The 25057-nt window shown below is 38.0% G+C and overlaps 2 protein-coding genes across 5 annotated transcripts in view; both read right to left on the bottom strand.

The window, feature by feature from the left end:
- Nucleotides 1–25057, bottom strand: part of LOC145987635 (COMM domain-containing protein 4) — a 136611-nt gene that overhangs the window by 25480 nt on the left and 86074 nt on the right. For all 4 annotated transcript variants that reach the window (XM_083122095.1, XM_083122109.1, XM_083122102.1 and 1 more), the window contains exons 3-6: nucleotides 18478–18526; nucleotides 17797–17868; nucleotides 13563–13628; nucleotides 4644–4683 (exon numbers count right to left, since the gene is read on the bottom strand). In XM_083122095.1, coding sequence (XP_082978221.1) covers nucleotides 4644–4683; nucleotides 13563–13628; nucleotides 17797–17868; nucleotides 18478–18480 — 181 coding nt within the window. In that variant the 5' untranslated portion in view covers nucleotides 18481–18526. The remainder of the gene's footprint in view (nucleotides 1–4643; nucleotides 4684–13562; nucleotides 13629–17796; nucleotides 17869–18477; nucleotides 18527–25057) is intronic.
- LOC145985402 (protein GVQW3-like) lies at nucleotides 18507–24803 on the bottom strand. Its single transcript, XM_083119383.1, has 2 exons — nucleotides 24140–24803; nucleotides 18507–18526 (listed from the first exon to the last, which is right to left on the bottom strand). Exons 1-2 carry the CDS (start codon nucleotides 24801–24803, stop codon nucleotides 18507–18509), a joined length of 684 nt encoding a protein of 227 aa, XP_082975509.1.

Below are 25057 nucleotides of genomic sequence, written 5' to 3'. Positions count from 1 at the left end.
CAAAAGTGGTCATAACCTCTTTATTAACTGATGTAAAAAAAAAGGTAAAGTGCTCCCCTGTGCTTAGCACGACACCATGAAGGCGTATAGGGGGTGACGATGTAACGCCCCAGATCGTTCAAATTGCACATGTAGTTGTAGTGACTCTTCCTCTATACAAACCAGCTACTCAAGATAGTCTCCATTTAAAGCGATGCATTTGCGCCATCGTTGCACCCAACTCTCGAATCCTCTTTGAAAAAAGTCCGGTATGCACTGTTGTATCCACTTCTTCACAGCCACTTTCACCTCGTCTGTGCCATCAAATCGTTGTCCCAGAAGACTGTCCTTCATGGGACCAAACAAGTAGAAGTCGGAGGGCGCCAGATCTGGGATGTACGGTGGATGGGGAACCACGGACCAGCCCAATTTGCCGATCACCTGATTTGTTGCCAAAGAGGTGTGTGGTCGCGCCTTGTCATGGTGAATGTAGATCGCTTTCAGATTCTTGTGCGGTCTCTTCCTCCTAATGGTTTGTCTAAGGTTATGGAGTGTCTCAATGTACCGCATTGTGCCCACAGTTCAGTTTTTCAGCAAGCTCACGGATTGTGACAGATCTGTCCGCGCGAATCAACTCATCCACTCGCTGTCGATTCGTGTCAGTGGTCGCCGTTGATGGTCTCCCACTGCGCGGTTTGTCTTCAATGCTGGTTTCCCCTTCTGTAAACTTCTTCATCCACCGGTACACATTGCTCTTGTCAATTCGCGATTAAAATTAACCGATATGCCATCTGCTGGGATTTTCAGGAAGTACTCTAAGTAGGATACGTTGTGTTGAAGTCGTTTAAAGCATGGTGAATATGCGAGAAAGTAAGGTCTACTGTTCAGGTTTTTTTTTTTTTTTTTTTTTTTTGCTCTAAATAGTTTTATGGGTCAGAACAAATTAAAAGTTTTCATGTGTTTCCACCCCGTGGAATCAACAAAATGAAATTTGTTAATAAATCAGGGAAAACGTAATTGACAGAAGATTGGTATGGGGGATATAACACTGTAATTCGGCAAGGAAATTACGAAGAATGCACGAGTCTGCTTACTTTATTTATCGAGAGATAAATATATATTTCCATGAAAGTAAAGTTTTAAATTGTACTTTATAAATAAAGCTTTTTTTTTTCGAAAAATCATGAAGCGTCTTAACCAATGCGTCCATGTACTACCGGTGTTACGTATGTGTGAAATTTGGAACAGGTGCAAGTCGATTAAGAGGGAAGATGAAAATAGTTTGAGAATGAATTAATGTCAAATGTAACCAGAAAAAAAGTGGATATGCTAATGTTACTGTTTCATTCAGTACGATGTCCTTTTTCGGTGAGTATAGCCTGGTCATGAAATCGTGAATATTATTATTAAACGAGCCTTTCTCTTTCGAGAAAGAACTGCAACGATATGTTCGCAATTTTCTCCTGTCCCAGCTTTTCAAGTACAGGTAAATTTCAATTCCTTTATTTTCAAATAATTTCCGAGAACCCCAGTTACATGACGTGCAGATGATACAGCACTGCTTTGGACAACCAGTGCGTATACATAGTTTCGTCTGCATTTTCCGTGTTATTTTTGCCTATCATAATTAAATGCTTCGTTCTCAGTACAGCTTCACGTTTGTTAGAGTACCTGGAATTCACATCGCATTCGCAATATTTAAAAATAATGCGTAATTTAAACGTTTTCTACCATACCAGTCATGACAACACGCTGCTCTTTTGTACTACTGCTGAATGTAAACAAAGATCTATCCTACTTAGAGCGGCCATATTGGAAGCGACACTAGCGCTCAGGTGGTAATTTTAATCGCGAATAGTGTCATCTCCGTACACATTCTGTAGCCTTCTGTGGATGTCGGACAGCCTGCATCCCTCCTTCGTCAGGAACTCGATGACAGCACGTTACTTCTGCTTGATATCCATTATTCACGTGCAAGGAAGACAAATATTCTGAAACACCTGTATAGAGGAAGAGTCACTCCAACTACATGTGCAATTTGAACGATCTACATCAGTTAATAAAGAGGTTATGACCACTTTTGCATTACTTTCGGTACGGCCCTCGTATATATGTTTCAATTGTATCAGAAATTAACGACGCGTTCATTTTTGTGTAATGATAACATTTCACTTTACTTTTGGACCAACATTAAGCAAAACATTACATTTTTTTGTAACTTGCCCAGAATAGTTCCGCACCAATACACACACACACACACACATAATTAATGACGTCAGATATTTGCCTGATTTATAGATCAGTTAATGGAGGAGTCCGTATATCATCTGAGCTATGGGGCATCAAGTTGTGGCCAAAAAAAAAAACGATCTATCTCGTTTCATTCTACGTACCTTGTGCATCTAACTGTGCACATTTCTCTTCAACGGAGTACCAGGAACATGGGTTGTATTAGAAATAATAATGATAGAAATAGTGCTTGACCTTGAAAACGTTCTAATCACACAACTCAATTTACAATCTTGAATCCACTCCATCCTAATTCACTTAAATATGAAACAAGAAAAATGCATGCATTCCGCACACATATATGTAGTACTACTACAATCAGATGAACGAATACTTGCAAGCTTCATAGACGGGAACAAGCTAAGTAGAACTCTTGCCACAGACGAAACACTTTTCTATTTCGTCTATGCCTTGCTATATAACTTTATCACTTGGCTCGTATCCAGCCTAGGATTCTAGGATAAAGTGGCCAGACATCCCGTATTAGCCGGGACAGTCCCATTTTTTGACTCGTTCCTGATTTTTCTTGAACGTAAAACGGGACGCCAATATGTCCCCTTTTTGGTGATAACGACTTATGGTCTGTACGATATGTGTGTATTAAGAAGTACGGAACGCTATGAATATTGGAAAAATTGAAGCTGGAAAAAACATCACCTAGCGATTGTTGGTTAGAAATTATTTCACATTTCAATGTCAACAGTGTGCCATTTTCCAATTATCTTAAAATATTGGAGTTTCTTCTCTGTTTACCTGGAACTAATGCTCCCACTGAACGAGTGTTTTCGTTTGTGGACAAGTGACAAGAACGCTCTTCCAGTAAAAACTTTAAAAGCTATGTTGATTAGTAAGGTGAACTTATCACGCATGCGCAAACTTTTACAGAATGTTATTTGTGAAGAAGCGTGTACCGAAGAAGACCTATTCATCAGCAAAATATCGATGAATGACTTCTAATTCTAAAGGACTACTTGGTTGGAGTGCAGTGCATATCAGCATATTATGTAAGTTAGTTACACAGTATCTATTTGTTTATTTGGTTTTCAAAATTGTTATAACGAAACAATTTTTATATTAAAATATGTACACTTTCCCGTTCCGTTTTTCCTTCAGGAAATTATAAAAAATGTTTTGTTGTTTTAAAAATCTGGTCACATTCTGTAAATATCCGGCAATATTTTCAACAACCTGAAACGTATGATGTACGATATCAGTAGCGTACGGAGGAATTTTCAAATGAGAATATAACCAGAATGAAGTAGATAAGACTTGTTATATACCAGGTTGCGAAATCCTGGAGGGGACAGGGGGGATTTCCCACCACCAAAATTTACAGGGGGAAATAGCTTTTTTTTATAACAAGAAAAGGTGAGCAATTAATTTTGATTTCAAATATAGTTCACTGAGGATAATATCGAAAACAAAACAAAGTATACCCACTATAGTGTGTTTGTGAGTGCTACATGATTTCTCTCTTTTTCAAGAGACCATTAGCAGATCTACACCATTAACAATATGTGCATAATAAAGGTAAAATAGAATGCAAGACAAATATAACTACGAAATCTAATTTATTTATATTAATAGAAAGCAAAAAACAACAAAAAAATAAACATAATAAAAATATTTCAACTATTTTGTAATTCATTGACATCTTTAACCAATTAGTAAAGGAATGAGTTTGATCCTTTATAAATATCTGATATATATAAAAGTATATAATAATAATGTATTTTAAATATTTAATAATTTACTTTTATATTTATTATTATAAATATGTATAATATGTATGTGTGTGTGTATTATATATTTACACAGAATCTATTTGTTTAGTTAGTTTTCAAACATAAGTATTTATGACGAAACAATTTTTATATTAAAACGTGTACACTTTATGTATGTGTGTGTGTGTGTGTGGATTAAGATATTCTTCTCCCCCACCAGTCTTCAATGATTTCGCACCCTGAGAGCCAGTACTATAACTTACCACTTGAATGATCCCGACCATGTTCTTTAAATATTTTTCTTTGAAGACAAGAAGGGGCAGTGATGGTTATAACCCAAACACACAGCATTCCCACGCATTATGTTCTTCATTCTGGGCCTTACTTCTCCGCATCAGGATTTCATGTTAACTTTTTCCATGTCCCTCCCACAATCTAAGCAACATGTCATGGCAAAAACCTACTTCCGCGTGATTTTCTAAGTGGTGGGTACACAATCTCGCTTTGCGGATAGATTATTAGCATCGAGTGATGCGTGTATCTTGAAAAGGAACTGCGCGTTCTATCTGTTGCTGCTGACAGTTTCCTAGACATGAGGCATACAGTGAAACGGAGATAAAGGCTTGAGAAAATAAGAAAAGAGGGACTTACCGTATTTCGCATCAGCCGTAAGCTTCTTAACCTTGTCATACTGGAAGAGACAGAGAACGAAAAACATAAATTATGCATTCCGAAAGACGAAAATATATCTGAAATTCGAATAAGTTTCGTCTTCCCCAGAAAATTACACGCATCCTTTCTTCTTATTTTTATTAATTCATTATAATGTCTGCAATTCAACAAGGAGTAGCTTTTTACATGTTTACAGAACGAAAGCAATATTTTTCACAAAAGTTTTTCAAAATATATTTACGTGGTTTTAGTCATTTGGTTATACCACATTTACATAAAAAATATAGGGGAAAGTTGCCCAAATCGCACCAGTTTTTAAATCAATGGGCATAGCTGCAAGTGACATTGATTGATTGATTTGCTTTATTTTACTTCGCTTCTTGTGCCACTTTTGGCTAATTTGCGAAGATGGGATGAGTGACGATAAGTTGAAATTGATGAATAGACACAAACATCCATGCCCATGCCTGGATTCGAACCCGGGACCCCTGGCTCCGTAGCGCGATGTGTAAACCACTCCGCCACGAGGGCCGGCTGCACATTTACACTTACGTTTTTCATATACCAGCTCGTAAAGGGAACTTTTACCTTTCTTCATATTTCTTTGGAAAAAAAAAATATTCCAATTGGAAGTACCAGAAAAAACATTACATTTCAAACCCTTGCAAATGGTGCGATTTAGGCAACTGGTCTCCTAAATGGCACCACAGGGAGCCCAAATCGCACGGCTGTTTAAAAAATTGAGAAATAACATGATTCAAAGGCTCAAAGACTGCAAAATACAGTGACAAGTTTTCTATTGGCAGTATGTTCATTTAGAGGCATTTTCTTCTGCCACTTTTTATAGCAAAGTTCTCACAAGGGTACAATAATGAAATCACCCAGGGGTGGATGATGTATCCGAGCAATGTTCAAGGAAAGGTCTTTCTCATTTATAAACCGCCCATGACGTGTACACAGTAATTTACACTAATAATTTAATTTTATTATTTATAACAAGTAAAAAATGGGGGAGACAAAACTCTAAATCAGAATTCATTAATGAGTATCTACGAGTATTAACCCTTAAACGACCGCCCGTCACCTATGGGTAACAGCCGGTATTTACGCCAACGACTGACTGTTACCTATAGGTGCTTTTGCGTGTAGTATCCGACTTTTTGGACATACTGCGACTGATTATGTTCGGATATACATGTTTTGAGTTCTGCATGAGTCTTGAGGTATGTGATAAACAATCAGTAAGGTTTAATTTCATTTGGGTTATATTAGGGGGGGCAGCCCACTGAAAATCTCGTTCCATTTTTTAAAAATTTTATAATCGTTATATTCTCAATTCTGGGATTTGTAATGTTACTATTACCAAGGGCACGAACGCACTAAAATATTCTTCCGGTACATTTACGTCTCCATGTTGGGACAAGCCGATTTTCAAATTTCGTAAATTTTCTTCTTCTTCTTCTACCCGATAACGGAAAATTTTGTTTTTATGTCATATGCTTATAGCCACATCTGTACTGAACAAAACGAGGTATAATTTGTAACTCCAGTGTTCTTAGTTTCAGAGTTCAAAAAAAATTAATGTACGTGCCCCGAATTTCAAATTCCCGCTCAAAAAAACCGGTGCTTCACACTGGAAAATATTTTTTTCCCGGAAAGTACCTCGAATATGCCTGATTTTTCGTACAGTAGTGAAAAACATATCAGGCAATGTGCTGGTACAATTTTGCACATGTATGTCGTGGTGTCGCCGCGTGGGGGTCCGCCGATTTTCAAATTTCGTAAACAAAAAAAAAACAAGTTTTTCTTCTTTCTTCATCTTCTCCCCGATAACGGAAAATTTGGTTTTTATGTCATAGGCTTATAGCCACACCTGTACTGAACAAAACGAGATATAATTTGTAACTCCAGCGTTCTTAGTTAAAGAGATATAAAATTTTATATAAAAGCATGCGGAAAATTAAAATTCCCGCTAAAAATGCCTCGGTCGTTCGTACGTTTACCGGGAAAACACTCTCGGTCGTCTAAGGGTTAACAAGATTCTAGTTCAAAAAAGTGGGTGAAATTGTTTTTCTACACTCGAGAACAGAAAATTAAACGGGTTACCGAATTGGCTCTGTCACATCTGCTCACAACTGGAGTAGTGTGCGGAGCTTTGTAGTGGCGTTATTATCCATGTGACCGTGTTTGGAAATCTTATATATTATGTAAACTATTAAAACAAGCTTCTTAAACCAGAATTTAAGAACTTAAAGGCTTGTTTATGTACGACACTGGTATGTTCTACAACGCACTGCTGACGATCCGGTTTCCTCCCCGGGGAGGGCGAACTATCCGAAAGAAAGTGGGAGAGTGGCTATTGAAAAACACGCGGCATACGTGTCCAGTTCCAAGTCTGAAGAAGAAAAAAAAAAAAAAAAAAAAGTTGACGGGAGGAAACTGCTTGTTCCTTCCTGCTTTCTGCGCGGCGCTTTGCAGACGCACTGTTGCTACATGAAAGGAAAGTTCCACTGCTGCAGGGAAATCCACATAAATTTTAAGTGAAAAGGGAAATTTTGTGAAATATCAACATTGTCCGCTTTTTTTAAGTTGTTGGATTCTTGTGTTAATTCAAATTCTTTCAAGCGTAAAATATTTCATATTTCTTTCAATTTATCCCAAAAAGGTAAAAAATAATTAAGCATTTTAAACTAGGTTGGAAACAGTCAACTTTTGACATTCTCTCTACCTGTACTTGTATTAATCTCAACATAGACCGCGGGGGAGGAGGAGCGGGTTATGGCTAGTTTTAAAAATTGTAGACTGACGTTGTACACTTTATAATAAAAATAAACAAAATGAAGGGGTCCCGGTTTCGATCCCCAGTGGAGGCATATTGCACAGTGGTTCGAAACTCAATTTAACCTGGAGGACCAGTCCTGATCAGCCTATATATGACAAAAAGTGGAGTTAAAGTAAAACCAAATGACTAACATTTTTACTTTGTTCTGTTCTGTCCATTTGAAGTACAGATAGGCTAATCGGGACTGGATCTACAGCTTAAAATGTGTACCTCCAACGGGTATAAAGACCAATTAAACACAACGTCTTTCTTTTTTTTTTTTACTTGCATGCCTGCGTTGGTGATTTACTTCGATTGTATCTAACTAATATACGCGTAAATGGAGGTGTATAATAAATATTGTACTATATACAATAATTACGAAATGTTGCTGTAAACTAGGTCAAATTTTCCAGATACGCCAATGGAAATGTATGATCTCGTTATGCAGTCCCGTGTTTGTAATATACGTGATACACAAGAGACATCGATGTTTGCGGAGTCAGGTGAGACAACGGGCTCTTTGGAAGGAGGGTTGCTTGAACTAGGCAACACTGGACAGTGAATGTTGCAATGTCGTTGTGCGGGAAACAGTGACTCTTCGCTTACACTCGATTTGCCTTTTCCATATGTGGCAACAGCACATTTGCGCCCAGTCGTCTAATTTCGTGACCGCTGGTATACTGCTTGTCTTTTTTTTTAGTCACTTAACCAAATTTAATTAGTTCATACTATAACAGCGAGTTTGTACGGAATCAGTAATAAATGAAAACGTTATCGTACTTAATTGCCAGATTTCATGTTGACGTTCTACAAGGTGAGGCAAAAGTCAGATTACATAGGACATAAATTGTTCGTGTTCGTTTGCAGAATGACCACCACGGTCGCCAGACCTAACACCTTCCGGATTTATGTATGTGTGGCTATCGTGTACGCTCACAGGCGTCGTATCCCAAATCACCCTAACCATACTAGCAGATGTCTTACGCAACTGGGAGCGTTGAAATGAAGCATACATTCAAGCAGCTTATGAGTATATTGAACATGTACTGAAACTGTAACCATTATATAGCAATCGCGTGTATGTAACCTGACCTTTGCCTCACCATGTATAATAGATTCAATTAGGTCTTAGTTTAGTTGAGATCATCTTCAAAGTTGGATTAATTTTGTAGAGCCTCTGGTCACCCCTACAAGACAAGTCAGCGAACCTAGCTATAAAGATCACTGATCAGTTGCCTGAAGATATGTGATCTGATTGGAAGCTCAGGACAAATAAAATTCGCTCTTAAGTTGCAAGTACAAACTTTACAGGAGTAACTTTCCGACGCCGAAATGAAAATCACTTCAAAAAATAAGTTTCAGACGCATATTCAAGTTCCAGTTAAAGACAACTACGGTATCGTGGCTGCATTAATGTCATTAAGGCTTCTCGATGGCGCAGAAGTTCGCCCAAACAGGGAGTGAACTCGGGCGAACGACCGCGGAGACATGGAACTTGAAACTGGCTGTATTAGCCAGAGCTTTTCTTTCTGCTTTCAAGGCAGCACGAGAGGTAATGGAGTCTCCCTCTGTTATCCGGCCTCTTTCTCAAGAACATCAAAGGCCAGCGGTCTAAGCTCTTACGAAGGCTACGTCCCTGCGGGGAGAACACTCTTTTGTATCCCGCATCACGCACATTACTCGTAATGGTTGCATCATCTCTTCTGGACCAACACGCGGAAGGACAGAAAAAATAGTCATCTCAGCCTCTTCACTGCCTAACGTTCGAAATAAGAACAAATGTTTGTGTCTGTGCGTGAAGAAATGCGAACTTTCTGGTGGACTTAGTTTGGGAAAATGGAAACTGTCATTGGAATTTGAAATTTTGCCTGAAATTTTCGTTAGAGTAAAACAAACATTTTCATTCATACTGATGTAGCTATACGAAACAGTTCCTGGCATACAGACATAACTTTTTATAAGTTAAACTATATTCTGATGTTAGATTTTTTTTCTTTTATTGATTTCTCTTGCTTTGCGTCACCTTTTTTCCATTTGAGGTAATCGTGACGATGACGATAGTGTGTGTTTCTACGAAACGAAGAATACCTTTCTACTAGAGGTGTAAGGGGTAAGGCTCTGGCGCCCGGACCTGCAGCCAGGATAATCCTATGTAGAAATTGTGTTGTACTGTGAATATGCGTTTGTGATTGTCCTTTCATCTATCTCGTCATACTACCATTCATCCCCATCGTCACGATTAGCCAAAAGTGGCAGAAAAGCGAAACGTAAAATACTAATTCAATCAATCAACTTCGAACCTTCGGTCTCGAGATCATTAACCACCCGGGATGTCTTCCATTGCTCGGTCAAAGAGGCGGCTGTTTCTTGTTACTTTATAAACATATATATTTTCACTTTGTTCTTGATTAGCTTCTGAGCATAATGTCGTACTTGAAAAACAAACTTTACTAAATTTCCTTCCTCCATATCTTAACACATATTATCATTATCTGTCTGCTTTATTTCAGATGCGTTTTCCCCCTACTTTATACCAAAACAATAATAGAACTTAAGTATTTTTATTTAAATTCACTGACAGTTCTCTTCCAAGATTTCTAATTAATTAAATCTCCAACATTATAATTATTTCTCTTGTAGTCTACGGTTATTACAAGCATAAAAACACAGTTTTTTGTTGTGACGTTTCAGGAGAGCACACGCTCCCCTCATCAGACATTTATTTTTAGTTTGATTAAGATACAGTTATAACAATGGTTACAAATCTTTAAAAAAGAATCAGTTATACAATGGACCTTTCAATGTTACAACTCAACATTGAAACAAGCAGTCCGATCATTATTTAAGATGAAAAGTTTTTATCACATTTAAAAAAAATATATAAATCCCAATATCATCAGGCAATTCAAATTAATCATTCCTTTTACAGAGATTCTTGATGTTTTCAGTTACATTGAATTTTAAAGATGGTTACCTACTCCACTTGTGAAAAAGAAAACTCCATAGTGGACCTATGTACGTATTTAATTTATTCGAGTGACAATGAACGAAGATTCCCAGACATTCAAATCTATGTTTACCGTCACTCTTTTCAAAACCCTTCTCTTTTTAATCATATGCTTCTCCTCGATGATGTGAGCTGACAAACCCGTTCGTGCATTTAAATTTATAATGTCCAAATCGTGTTCGTGCCATCTTATTACCATTTTCATGGACGTTTTCCCTACATAATCCTTTGAACGTGAACAACTTATATTATATATTCCTGCGGTTTCCATATCTGGTACATATTTTCTCATTTTGTATTAATTAAATCTGCATTCCAAACTCATTGGCGATCTAAAAAACAATTTTGAAATTAAATCTAAAAAATGCAATTTCTTTCCATCAGATTTCTCATCCTTGTCCTCTTTTCTTTTTTCTCTTAGTTTTCTTGTAACTCGTTTTTTGATTTGGTTTATTCTGTTGATGCTAAAGCAATTTTCTTTCGCTATTAAAAAATGTGTTAAAAATTGTCATCTTAAATAATAATAATAATAATAAAACAGACTGCTAGTTTCACAGTTAAGTTGTTACATTCCAACAATGTAACACTGAAGGATCCATTGTATAGCGAATTCTTTTTTCAAGATTTCTAGCCACTGTTATAACTGTATCTCTAATCAAACTAAAAATAAATGTCTGACGAAGGGAGCGTCTGTTCTCCTGAAACGTCACAACAAAGAACTGTTTTATGCTTGTAACAACTGTAGACTACAAAAAAAGGTAAAGTGCTCCCCTGTGCATAGCACCACGCATAGGCGTATAGGGGGTGTGGGGGTAACGCCCCACACTTTCTTGATCCGGTCGTGAGTGGGGGTGATGTGATCAGCATCACGCCCTTGACCGCCTGAAATAATTCCACAGTGCAAGCAATGCGTACATACAAGAAAAAATATCCAACATTATATTTTGTCTTGTAAATGTTGGCTTTTCTCACTCACCTGCTTTCAAGTACTTATTTATTTTCATGCTTGTTTTTCCCAGTTCCGTTCCTATTCGCCTATTTGCGGGAGTGGCATGTCAGGGTGTCTACCGAAATAACAAATCCAAAATTCTTAACTGTTTTTGTTTTTCTTCACCTTTATTTATTCGACCCCTACTTAGGTAAAGTTGGAAATTAGCAATTAAGAAAATAAATTATTTAAAAATATATTTAATGAAAAACACTTACAAAAAGGCGAGTTGAGATGAAAACTGAAGCTGTATTTAACAAGAGAATTATACTTGCTTAATTGCTAACTATATTAATATCACCAAGAGGCTATTAATGCATCTTGGACTGCATTTGGCAGACTATCGAGGCTCTGACGTCTGGACTCGCAGCCAGTATAATCTTATGTGTTGCTCGTGTTGTCGTCCCTATATATTTGTGACTGTTCCTTCATCCATCTTACCTTACTCCATTCATCCTCATCTTCGCGATTAGCGAAAAGGGCAGAAAAGCGAAGTAAAGTAAATCAATAAGTCATTCTGATAGCAAAAATTCTTGACCACAAGTATAACCTCTCGACTCTTTATTGATTTCTTGAGCTACTTGTTGATTTCTTTACTTCTTTTTAATTTTCTTGACTCGTCGATACCCTGCATGTATGTGTGTTTTAGATCCACAGAACGGAGGCGCAGTAAGACCGTCCATTTAATATTTTTGCAACGCCCCCAATATTATGTGACCTGCATTTCATCTGCAACTTTCACCTAGTTACGTAAAAAGTATGTGACGACAGCCATGGGGACACCGCGGAATTATGAGGATCCGAGTATAAACCACCCAACCAAACTACCCAGCGGGCACCACTTTTGCATTCGTGGTCGCCGCTCTCGCGGAATTTAATTCAGACTCACGAGTCTTACTTTTTGTGTAAAATCGGAGACGACTTTGCGGTTGTACCAACGACTCCATCGTGGTGGTGCGTGCTCTTCTGTCTACGTGGCTGCGAAAAACATCAAGGAACGGGTTAATTTATTCGTTTGGTATTTAACTTGTCCGGGCTAATATACCTAACTACTTTACGGTTACAATTGTTTCTTAATCGGAGAAGTGTACACTACGTTAGAATTTGAATAACTTGTTACACGACTCTCGTTTGTTTCAGACATCTTTTTCAGCAGACTATAATACGATGGGCATCTATTAATAATAGATATAAAAAGATGCCCGTAATAGAACTAATGGCATGGCAAGTAGTACCTTACAAATAACTGTAAAATCAGAAATCTACAATCCAATCACTATTGCTGCGGTTCCGCGATTTAGTTAGACAGGATATTGAGTAACAATGAAAACATGTAGAATATACGCCTTTTTTCCACAAAGAAAGGTATAGAAATTATATTTTTTGATAATTTTCCACTTATTTATAAATACACACAGCATTAAATCTCGTTCATAAATTAGAAGATACTATTCACTAATTAACAATAAAATGTGTTCAAGACTGATATTTTAAAATATTTTTCATAGTTTTGATATATCTCCAGTTTCGCTTTCCCCTTTTTGTGCTTCACTGAGTATACATAGCTGAGTGATGTCCCAGCAACCATGGCTTCACATACTTTGAAGGATCAACTGTTAGGGGTGCACAATGTCTATCGCCGTGATTTTCTGACTAAATTCGGAATACTAAGGAAACGCCGTTCCGGGCGAAAAGAAGTACTGCATATTTGCCAAGGGGGAGTCCCTACTACTAATAATAATACTGAAATGTATATATAAAGCTAACAAAACTCGAGTATAGAATCATATGTAGTCAGAATGTGCAGTATTGCTCAATATATTAGTTGAAACATTGAAGATTTGAGATTTACATAATGTGTATGTATTTACCGTTATGAGATTTCACATGAACACTTAACTGCTCACTACGATGAGGAAATATAAATGAGTAATTATTTTATTACATAATATACATTTATTTATGCAAAGAGTAATATGCTCTCGTTTTCCAATTGTGAGGCACACTCCTCGATATATTTCGGAATTGCGGCAAATAGTTACACTGAAAGAAATATAATATTAACCAGAAAGTACTTACATCCATTTCCTCTCCCAGCAAGGAACGAACAACTTGTTGGCACAGAAGCTTCATCTTCACCGAAGTCTGAAATCAAAACAAAATATACACTCCAGCTGAGCGATATTGTAAACACATATCGAATGTTAAATACGATTCTAGAAGGTATTCTTCTTAATTCTCAAAATGCAATAATCTTGAAGCTTAAATCTGATAATATGCAATAATAATATCCAAGAGATGTATTAAGTACTTTTCATTGTTGATAGGTAACTAATATAAACAAAACTACGTGACTTCCGAGAAATACTTGCTTTCATATTTGTTAGTTTCACTGTTATCTTGCCCATCATAAATATATTGGTCGTAGATGTACAGTCAGAGAGAACTGTATCTGGGTCACGTGACCTAGAATTTCGTCCTGTTGTCTAGGCAACTCAAGTAGAGTTTGCACTAATGCACTGAGTGAAAATATAAAGCAAGTTCGTTCTCACGCAGCATTAATAAGCAAGCATACCGTAGAACCATGTCGAAAACACGAGATATTATATCCGACAATATTCATCCCGTATTACTCTTTGGCATCGCAGCTCAATCTACAGAGATGTATACCCTGAATGGTATACAATACGCACAATTGCAATGTTAGTTGGGTTGTCTATACACAAGGCGCTTGGCGGTCAGACATTGATAGGCTCTCCCAGATGCAGAAGTTTGCGAGACTGGACGTACTGACAGAGCAACTTCAACAGTTTTTCTCTATTCCCTTCAGTCCGCTTGCCTGTAGTGGTCGCACAATGGCGGCATACCAGATGAGAAATATTTCTGTATCACGAATTTTGCAAGAACAGAGTCCGTAACGAAAGTGTGTCGCAACTTACGAGCCAAATTTCTCACACACCGCCAAACAGGCAATGCATCAACTATTGAGCGTAGAAATGTCAGGAGATTTTATGCATTTGTAAATATAAGAGCAGTGAGAAGCCAACAACATTCGCAGAACGTCTGTAACGAATTTGAGAAGCATTTCAAAGAAGTCTAAAGAAATCAGCACGTCGAGCCAGGTGACCTGCTTGGCAATCAACAATGGTGGTTTAAATAGTGTTGAGGAAACGTCTTCATGTTAAATTTTACACGTTGCTGTATGCCATCACGGATAATGACAAAACTTTAAGCAGACAATTGTGAACGAGTATGTTCAATGTGACTGAAGATGATGAGTTTCCTGCGTTTAGTGACGACGCCACGCTTCGCGTGAATTACACATCGACGGAAAAGGTTTTCTCGTGGAATCAACGGTCAATGAGAACACTCCTCTGGAGAGCTTCAGATTTGGAATATCCCCCAAATGTAAGCAGACACTGTCGATTTAATTTATCAACAAGATGGTACGCCACCGCACTCATCATATTATTGATTGCCGGGATACTGAACTTCCGCAACGATGGGCCGGACGTACTGCTGCGAATGCCACCACCATCATCGGAAATATGGAAATATGTTGTTCCAAAAGTGTCAGCTTTTTCTGATCCTCTGTGATTTTTCTTGTTGGGGTTTGTAAAGGTCAACATGCATCAAAAACCACAGGCCAAAGACTGGCTGAACTGAAAAACCGAACCCTGACAGCTGCGGTAAACCTCGATAGGGACGTTCTAGAAGGGCTGGGGGGTGATTTTGATTATAGGTTGATATCTGCCGTGTGACGAAAAGTACACACATAGAACTGCGTGTTAAAAAAACAGTTAGCCTTTCATTGCCATTGTTTACTTGTAGTTTATTCAATAGAACTGGAAATGTTTCAAAAGTATCAGCTTGTTTTTTAAGCACTCTATAATGTACCCTATAATTCAAAATAACATTGTGCGTGTAAGCTTCTTGTCTTGTGATGGTGTCCACAGTGCCCAAATTACGTCGGTTTTCGTCATCCATGTCAATACGAGAGTTGAATAGTGCTTCCTCTCTTTGTTCAGAATAAATGTGATAGTAGAGCCGCCTAGAGAAGTGGCAATTCTATGAAACAAACAAGAAAATGGAACAGTGTGGGTTCTGGCATGAGTGATCTGGATGCACAACACAAATGGAAAAATCTTTCTTCTCTCTTTATACGATCAGATTGCCGTGATTAGTCTAATAATTGGAATATATTTTATTCTTTATTTCATTAAGTGGAGTCCAGTAGTTACAAGTAGTATCGATTATAGTAGTAGCACGTAGTAGTTTCATCTTGTTACTAAGTCAAAGTTTGTTTTGAGTTCACTTTAGATAGGCCAATCGGGACCGGAGTTACAAGTTAAAAGTGGTCCTCGAACCACTGCGTGCCTCCACCGGAGATCGAACCTGGGACTCCTTCATTATCACCACGCCAACGGGGGGGGGGAGGAGGTTCATCCAGTTACGTTCTTCGGTGGGCTGATAGACTTTTACAAGTATCCATTCACTTTGTTTCACCCTGTATAACTCGCCGATAGGGATCAATTTCCCATAACAAGGAAATTGACGTACACAAGTTCTACCACTAATACTTCCCGCTAAAAGTGATATATCACGAAGTAACGAACTGATGTTTATGATATTAACGCTGTCGTTTACCACATGTTACACATACTGACATTGGTGACAGCGCTGGTCGCTACTAACAAGTCTTGAGGTTTCATGGGAATTGCGGGAGGTCCGCAAATCTTTAAAGCAGACCCTCTCGCTTTAAGCAGAACTTCCCTTCGCACAGGCGGTATGCAGCTAAAAGGGTAACAGCAGCAAACATGGAATACCGTTAAACTTTTGTTGTAAGGTTTCTTCTTTTTTGTTTCAAATCTGTAGGGGGTACTAATTGGAATGCTGCCTGTTTATGCGTATTATGTGGGAGTCTACATAAAAAGCAGACGTCGTTATGTTGCTTATTATTAGCTGGTGCGTTGAAGGGAAATGTTTACCGGGCCCTGATTAAAAATGCATGGCTTGAAAGCATGGCGAGAGCAAACGAAACACTCGACAACTTGTATCTAAAAGAACAGGGATTAAAGATGACCACAAAATACGGAATATGGATATCCGAATTATCCTATATCCGTTCTGAATGCAACGGATAGCCTGGAATATCTGAATATTTGCATTACTCGAATTATCTGAATATCTTGATAGTTTCCATAATCCGCACTATATCCGGAAATTCAAGGTACGGATTTCAAACAGGGATGACCATATCCGAACACCCGATTTTCTGTTCCTGTTTTGGGTACCTTCCTTTTCTCCGTATTAAGTTCTTGGATCCATATATGCAGCAGCTCTTTGAGGAGAGAGTGGTGATAATTTCAATGACAAACACCAACAATCTCTTTCTACCATAGCCCGTCTATTATGTAAATTATAAAAATTAAAGTCTTAGGTATATGCTTCACAAATTCCGCAACGGATTATCAGCTTTAGTCGTGGATAACCAACTATTTGGTTATTTTGAAGAAAGTCTTGAATCTTTCCTGGCGACGAATGATGAAAGCTTGGAATCCTTTCCACCACTCACCTGGACGATAGCCCCAGAGAATATTTTCATTATTTGATGATTTGTCCAATTTAAACGTCACATGTAACAGAAACTCCGAGTAGGCTTAAAATGGCACTGTATTAAGAAGCAAAAAAACGTTTAAATCAAACATAATTGATGAGTTGTTGTTATGGGCCGAAACATTCACTGAGAAGCACTGATTAATCAAATATCTTAAGTGCAAGAATTGTAACTCTAGTGTGACATGGTTTCGTCGCGATTCAGTTATGAAGCATATCAACTTCGATAAAAAAGAAGACGGTGCGACCAAAAAAAATCTTTCCCAAAACAGGATTAGGTTCTGATTTGTTTACAAGCGATTACTGAAAGGAAAATTGATCCTCATGCTATTTTTATTGGACAAATAACTTAATTGTTCACACTAGAAAATTAAATGGGAATTCTAGCCTTCTCTTGATGATCTTTTGACACTGAAAAAATCAAATTCTAACTTTAACATTAAGAAACTTACAGGGGGGAAAATCAATTTATTAAACTTCTTACATTCTATTACATCACCAATATCAGAAGAGCATGAATCGAATTAGTATGGTTTTAAGCCTGCTTTTTATTTAAAACTGAGAGAATTACAAAATATCATTTGTTCAGTAATGACCTCCTCACAACAAAATCTGAAAAATTGCACATACTTGTGATTGAACATTTACATTCTAACAAACACTGTGAGCGCAACAGACAATAACACACACAACTTACCATTTTAGATAGGATATTTATCTCAGCCAATACCCAATCAGGGCAGTCCAAATCTCCACAGAACCGAAATCTCTGTAAAAGAAGAACATTTTTATTGTAATTGTTTTTCGATGTAATACCTGCAATATATTATCATTGCCTATATCGAACAAAATTACGTTGTTTCTTTTTGACATGCTTTTGTAAAAAAAAAAATCTACGCATGACGACAACGATAACTGATAATATCAGATTCACAAAGTGTAACATTTTAGAATTGCAATGTTACAGCCACGATAAAATATTGTTTTAAATGAAAAAGACATGCTTACGCTGATGGAAAAAAGCAATGAAACGATATAGGGATTTAACAATAGTCGAAGTTTGTTTTAGCTCCCTTCTCTGGTCAAGGATGTTTTATTATAAGAGAAGAAAGATCCCCTGAACATTAATTTCTGACATGGAGAGAACTAACCGAACTAAATGTATTTTCCAACATGAGCTAAGTAAACCATCTCATGAAAGCCATCGCAGAAAACGAAAGCAACCACGGTCGGACGTGAATAAAGTTTTTTTGTCTCCACAGAATTAGAAAAAAAAGTTAAAATTTAATTCTTCGAGACACTGAAATTTGTCTATCGACGTTCAGTACTATGTACCGTAGATAAAACGAAAGTTTGACTAGTCATTAGTCATACATACCATTTTCTCAACTTCCGGTCTTCAACAGCTCAGGGGACTAACGAATTATCTGAAAGATAAGAAATAACCACATTAGATGGTTCTGATTCGGCGTAGAATGAACAACTTCGGTTTGAAGCATTAACGCAGCGAATACAATACGTTTGACTTATGACATTGTATTACATGAGGTAACGTTGTGTTACCTGTTACCAATTAGTGACAAAACCCAAATCATAGTCATGATTGTTGGGAGACGTGTTCGCTCTAATATAAAATAGTAATCAACTTCAAACTGTACAAAAAGTATCTGACTTCCTAGAAGAAGCATGGTTATTGGAGTTCTTAAGGAATGTGAGGTTTGTTGATAGATGCGCAGAATTACCTTAGTTTTTTGTGAATATCAATACTGGTGTAAAGGAATCGGCACAGGAGCCAAAGAATGTCACAGGCTTACTTTGAATATGTCAAAGGAGAGGTGGACTTCAAATAAGATTGAATGAACTTGAGGGTGAAATGTAAGACGCAAATAAGCGTGCCGTTTCCTTGACGTGACCTTCACGAGCAGGAGTGCTGTTACACGAAAGGGGAAATGCAAACAAATGTGAGTGGAGTTGGGAAGTGGGACGATTCTCAAAGGAAAATTAGCTCTGCAAAAACGATGGCATGATTTGAAGTACACGGTTGACTGAAACAGTCATCAAGACTACAACCATACAGTTCTAATGTCACAAGCTTATTACGACAGAAAGTTAATAATTATTCTAGTAGCAATACTAGTCATCCATGTAGCAACTTCGTCCAGAGCATAGCATTCAAAACTGAATTGGCTGGATTGATAGTTACGTATGTGTAACAGTGAAAGCGTTTACAAATGCTTTCAATTATATAAGTACTGGAACATTCGCAACTGCATTATAAGGACACATTGTTATTACAATGCATTCAGTGCGTTTAAGTTCGCGTGCAACATAAATTTAAGAAATAAAGATTCATGGTGATTTTTCAGCTGTTCTCGGGGTGTAAGGGTGACCCTTTCCAAAGACACCCAAATGTCAACCTTCATTCCACGTATTACACCCTGGACCGCTTTAACGTCTGAACTCTCTCAGCCAGGAAAATCCTCTGTAGGAATTGTGTTGTATCGTGAATATGTGTTTGTGATTTACCCATCATTCATCTCATCTTATCACCTTCATGCTCATCTTCGCGATTAGCCAAAAGTGGCAGAAAAGCGAAGTAGAATAAACTAATCAATCAATGTTCAGTTTTGGTCAATAACTGCTTTTACGTACGCTAATTTGTGTAGATCCTCGGTATATAAAGTGGAGGCAGTGAAATACATTTTGGAAAAGTTTACTAAAATTTAGGTCAAAGGTAGCGCTCCTCGAGTGACAATATGTAGCTTGTCTAAGCAGTTTCGTTGTCACAATAAGATTATTTTCATACTCTCCTCACTAGTTCACAGTGAACGTATTCAATATGTCAGTGGATAAATAATCGAAACACTCGCTAGCTACCTATTCAGGCAACATTGTGTCTTTCAGTTTGCTATTATTTCTGGTCTGAATTTCAGTACGATTAACTCAAATGCACGTCTCTTGCTCGTTTAAGTTTTATTCGTACCTTTTGTTATACACAGCTCATATAACACTAACACCAACCTCGGGTTAGAATGCGACTTTTCCTTTGACTTTGAATAGGGTCATAACGCAGACGGGCTGGTGACTTCAAAGAGTAGTAGTTTATTTAGTGTGGAGCGACTAAATTGACCTACAACCAACAACGCTCATTTCGGTACAAACCAGAGAAACCGGAAAAGGAAAAAATACTTTTGTTCTAAACCTGAATTCTTTCGAGGCTCTTCTGTGGAAACAATAAGAACACTAAGACTAATACGTGGACATATCTGTCTACCGATGGAATGTCGTCTTATGAAACAGTTAACGAAGAACCTCGAAATTAAAAATACCTCCACTACAAAGAAAAAGTAAAATGGCAGGATGTACAAGAATTTTTTCTATAAGTTATATAGCCGAATGTGCAGATGGAGCAGTTCTTCAGTTGGTTGCGCAACACGAAAGAAGTCATTCCATCAATCAGATTGTAGAGCAGCTCCTTCACTTCAACTCGGAATAACAAAGGTAAGCAATATAGGAAATATCGGTCAAGAATGCAAATCAATTATATTATGCAAACTATTGAATGAAAGGTTAGTGCACTCACTGCTAATGCATCATTAAGTGACTAAGTGATTCAAAACATGAGTCGGTGGCCGAGCGCGTTCAGTGTCATACTCACGATGTCGCTCTTGTAAGTTTCGGGTTTCAATCCTGGGTGTTCCTTTATGGTCGTCCATTCATCGATTTAATCAAATCATCATTCATATTCGTTGTCACGATTTGTCAAAAAGTGGTAGCAGCGACTTAAAAACAAGAAAGAGACTGGAGTATAAAATCTTTGAAAAGTTTGAAGGCAGAAAAAAACGTCCACGTTTATGTACATTTCTTGATTACTAATCGAATTCATTTCATTCGAGATAAATTTGAGCTGACTCAGAAGCCTATGGAATACGGAACATTGATGAGTAAGAGTCTCTGAGTTGCAGTGTGGAAAGTTTTCTTGCTTCGTGCTTTATATCCAAGCACTATGAGGAAAAGTTAGTGGAGTGCGATGTGTCCATTAATAATCTTATGAAGTAAGTTCATATCTCCCATGTATCTACGAGATTATGGGGTATTAATGTGTAAGCTTTCAATTAATTTTAGCGAATCCGGAAAATGTGAAATGTCGAAAAACAAGAAAAAACTTATGTCTTCAACTTTTATAGTCGACATCAATCAACGAACCTTTTTTTCTTCAACATTTACCAATATGTATTTTGATATTCCTGTATACATTAATTACTTTAAAAAGTTATTTCTTTCATGCACAATGGTTTGGATTTTATCAGAATCCTAGCGATCGAAAGCAGCAGAGACACCTCCCGCTTGATTCACGTGCGCGACATCGTCAGCAGAAAAGATTTCGTTTTGATCGCCTAAATGAGAACGAGGTTAATGTAAAAATAATTAAAATACCAGAGGTTACATTGCATAGGTGTCAGGATAGCTCGAATGAAATTATTAAGATACATTTTAAGCAAAACAAGATAAAGGTTCTTTATTCTAGCACAGCGTTTCTTTCTGTGGTCATTCGGCCTCGAAGAAATATTTGTTGTCCATTTTGAGCTTTCAAGAAATCAGGTTCTGAGCTGGCGATTTATTTCCTTCATGAATGAAATTAGGTTGTTCATTTTTTCGTTTCTTTTCTCTCTTTTGTCATTAGCTCTGAAACAAATATAAAAAGAAAACGAGCAAAGAAGGTTGTTTCTTTCGGCACGTGACAGGCATATGTGGTAACTTTGCTATTTTTACGACCATATTATATCCCTCTTTTTTACTTTCAACGATAAGGACGAATGTTGGAGTGACCAGAAAAAATGAACGAACACAATAAGCTATTAAATATTACCCACGCTTCGAAATTAGATTCCGGCCCCAGTGGCAGAGTGGTTACCACATCACGCTACGACGCCAGGGGTCCCGTCTTCGAATCCTGGCCTGGGCATGGATTTGTGAGTGTCCATTCAACAATTTCATCATATCGTCACTAATCCCCATATTTGATTGAGTTTGTGTTTGAAATCCACTTTATGCACAGTAAGGCTAATCGGGACTGGACCTACAGTTTAAAGTGGGATCCGAACCACTATGTGCCTCTACCGGGTATCGAACCCGGGAACCCTTGTTCACAAGGCGACGATGCTACCATTGCGCCATTGGGGAGGCCTCCCCCATATTTGCAACTTAGCCAAAAGTGGCACAAGAAGCGAAGTAAAATAAAGCAAATTAATCAATCGAACATAGGGTCTCCGGTTTCATAGAGCAGTATGCAAAGCACTCGGTCATGAAGACCCTCAAAATTGAAATAATAAGTGGAACAAAAAACCTGATATTAGAGTATTTTAAGAGTTTAGGCAGATTAACAGTTCACGTCAACCTACAACAATTTCACCTGTATTGTGTGATATATGGTTCTGCCCTAATATAATTGAACGTGCTCTTGCGATAATAGTTACACATTTCCGTCTTGCAACACAGAACCTCGACTAGGCACGATATGTGCATTTCCTTGCCCCTTTTCTGTATTTTTTTCTATTTAGGATATATTACGTTGCCTTTTTGCCTCTTTGTTAATCCGTGGCGATGAGAATGATTGACCAATTGATAACATGGATGTGATGGGGCAAACATGCCTTAATCATGGTTCGAACTTAAGACCTCTGTCTTCAAAACACGTTACAATTTGCCACATGTGTCTTTTCGTCTCCAGTCACCATTAATTTCAAGAGGTAGAAAACGACGTTACTCAAACAAATTGTATAAATAATTTCCATCACCATAAACATTTGTTGCACTTGTTGAGAGAAATCCATACCCTCGTAACGTTATAAGTAAACGTCGACCTAGTTGATGTCCCAGGAACCGTTCCTTGCACGAAAATCACACTGTGTCCACAGGATTTACGACTGAACGCTTACTAAAGTAATAGAAATGTGCATCCCCATTCCCATTAATCGTTCACTCTTCGTATATTTTGAGGTCAGCTAATTCGAACATACGACCCTAAGACAGCTACACACTGCCAAAAAACTGCAGTGTCAACAAAGTAATTACTGTATATTTATATATTTTATTTTTGGTAATGGAATATTTTTCCCTTCAGATTCTTATTTATGTTAGTTGACATAAACACAGGGTTTATTTTACTTCGTTTTTCTGCCACTTTTGGCTAAACGCGACGATGAGGATGAGCGACGAAATGATGAAATTCATGAAGGAACAGTCACAATGAACACCGAACGAACACAATGCCAAGGCGGTGTTTAAGCAAGCTGTGATAACCACTCTACTACGGAGGCCGGAATCCTTTTTAGTTAGGAGAAATCGTTCCTTGACAGCGAACTAACAGTTAATATGCGTCACGTCAGAGTTACAATATTTTAAATTTCTAACAATCAATTGGGATTTACTCTTAACCATTTTTTTGCCTCCTTAAAAACTTCCACACAGTTAAGATCGTTTACACTAAGGACAACATCGTTAAAGTCTATGCTTTAAGGAGTGATTAAGCACACTATGATGACGGAAAATAATAATTCACATGACTATACGAGGGGGGGCTGGAAAGTTCATGAAATCACCCAGAAGACATACAGCTGGAACAACCATTTTAATACATTTTTCAACGTATTCCCCCCGAAGCTCAATACATGTTTCACAACGATGTTTCAACATTTGTAACCCTTTCAAATCGAAGGTTTTGTCCTGCCATGCAAACCAGCCCTCCACCTCCTCAACCAGTGACTCTTCGGACGGAAAATGTGTGCCCTTGAGATGTTTTTTGAGGTTTGGAAAGAGGTGATAGTCGGATGGGGCGATATCAGGGGAATAGGGTGGGTGGGATACACAGGTAAAGCCCAGATCCGCCAGCAATTGCATGGTTTGATGGGCCTTGTGCGAGGGCGCATTGTCCTGGAGAAATTGCACACCACGGCTCACTTTTCCCCGACGTTTTTCCTTCAGAGCCGCCTTCAATTCAATCAAATATTGGGAATAAACAGCAGCATTGATGTTTTCACCCTGTTTAAGATATTTTATGAGGATGACACAGTCCTTATCCCAAAAGACCGATGCCAGAACCTTCCCCGCTGACCCTTGACTTCGGAACTTTTTCGGTCGAGGAGACCCACTGTGGCGCATCTCCATGGGTTGCTTTTTAGTCTGTGGGTCATAATGGTGAATCCATGTTTCACCTTCAGTCACCAGACAGCGCAAAAAATCATCAGGGTGTTGAAATTTGCGCACGATCTCCCGTGACATCTGCACTCGTGTTATCTTCTGGTCAGCATTCAGACATTTTGGGTTCCATTTCGCACTGAGCTTCCGCATGTCCAGATACTCTGATATTATGACACCCACACACTCACGCAATATCCCCAGATACGCAGCAATGGTTTTGGTGGATATGCGCTTATCCTCCATGAACACGTCGTGCACTTTGACAATGTTTTCCCTGGTCACTGCACTTGCAGGCCTGCCAGAGCGGGGTTCATCTTCAGTCTCACCATGTCCAGTCCTAAAACGCCTCACCCATTTGGCTACTGTTGTATATCCTGGGGCATGTTCCCCCAAAGTCTCATGCAAAGTTTTATGGATATCCATGGGGGATTTGTCTTGCAACACGAAAAACTTGATGACACTGCGAAGCTCATTCTTCTCAAATTTCCTTAGGTCCTCCGCCATCTCTTCTTACTGAACGTGAAACAAAAAAAATAACAATGACAAAAGGGTCATATGCAGGATAAGAGGTTTACAATATATGCTCTTTCTAATGGCAACAACAATTTGTTTCAATTTTTATTTCTTCTGGGTGATTTCATGAACTTTCCAGCCCCCCCTCGTATTCATGCATTACATCGGTGAAACATTAATTTTCGTTCAGGAAGAAATATTGAAAAACGCAGGGACACAATGACCAATTGATTGATTTATTTTTA

This window comes from Lepisma saccharinum, chromosome 1 (assembly GCF_977018435.1).
Source record: "Lepisma saccharinum chromosome 1, izLepSacc3.1, whole genome shotgun sequence".
Taxonomy (NCBI): Eukaryota; Metazoa; Arthropoda; class Insecta; order Zygentoma; family Lepismatidae; genus Lepisma; species Lepisma saccharinum.
Note: the sequence above shows the minus strand (reverse complement) of the source record. Positions and strands in the feature narration are given on the sequence as shown.

Excerpts from the sequence above, each read along its gene's own strand:
- LOC145985402 (XM_083119383.1), bottom strand. The coding sequence starts at position 24,803 with ATGGCGGAGGACCTAAGGAAATTTGAGAAGAATGAGCTTCGCAGTGTC. Across the intron at positions 18,527-24,139 it reads CATAAAATATCTTAAACAGG|ATAATTCGTTAGTCCCCTGA; the intron begins GTGAAAACATCA and ends CTTATCTTTCAG.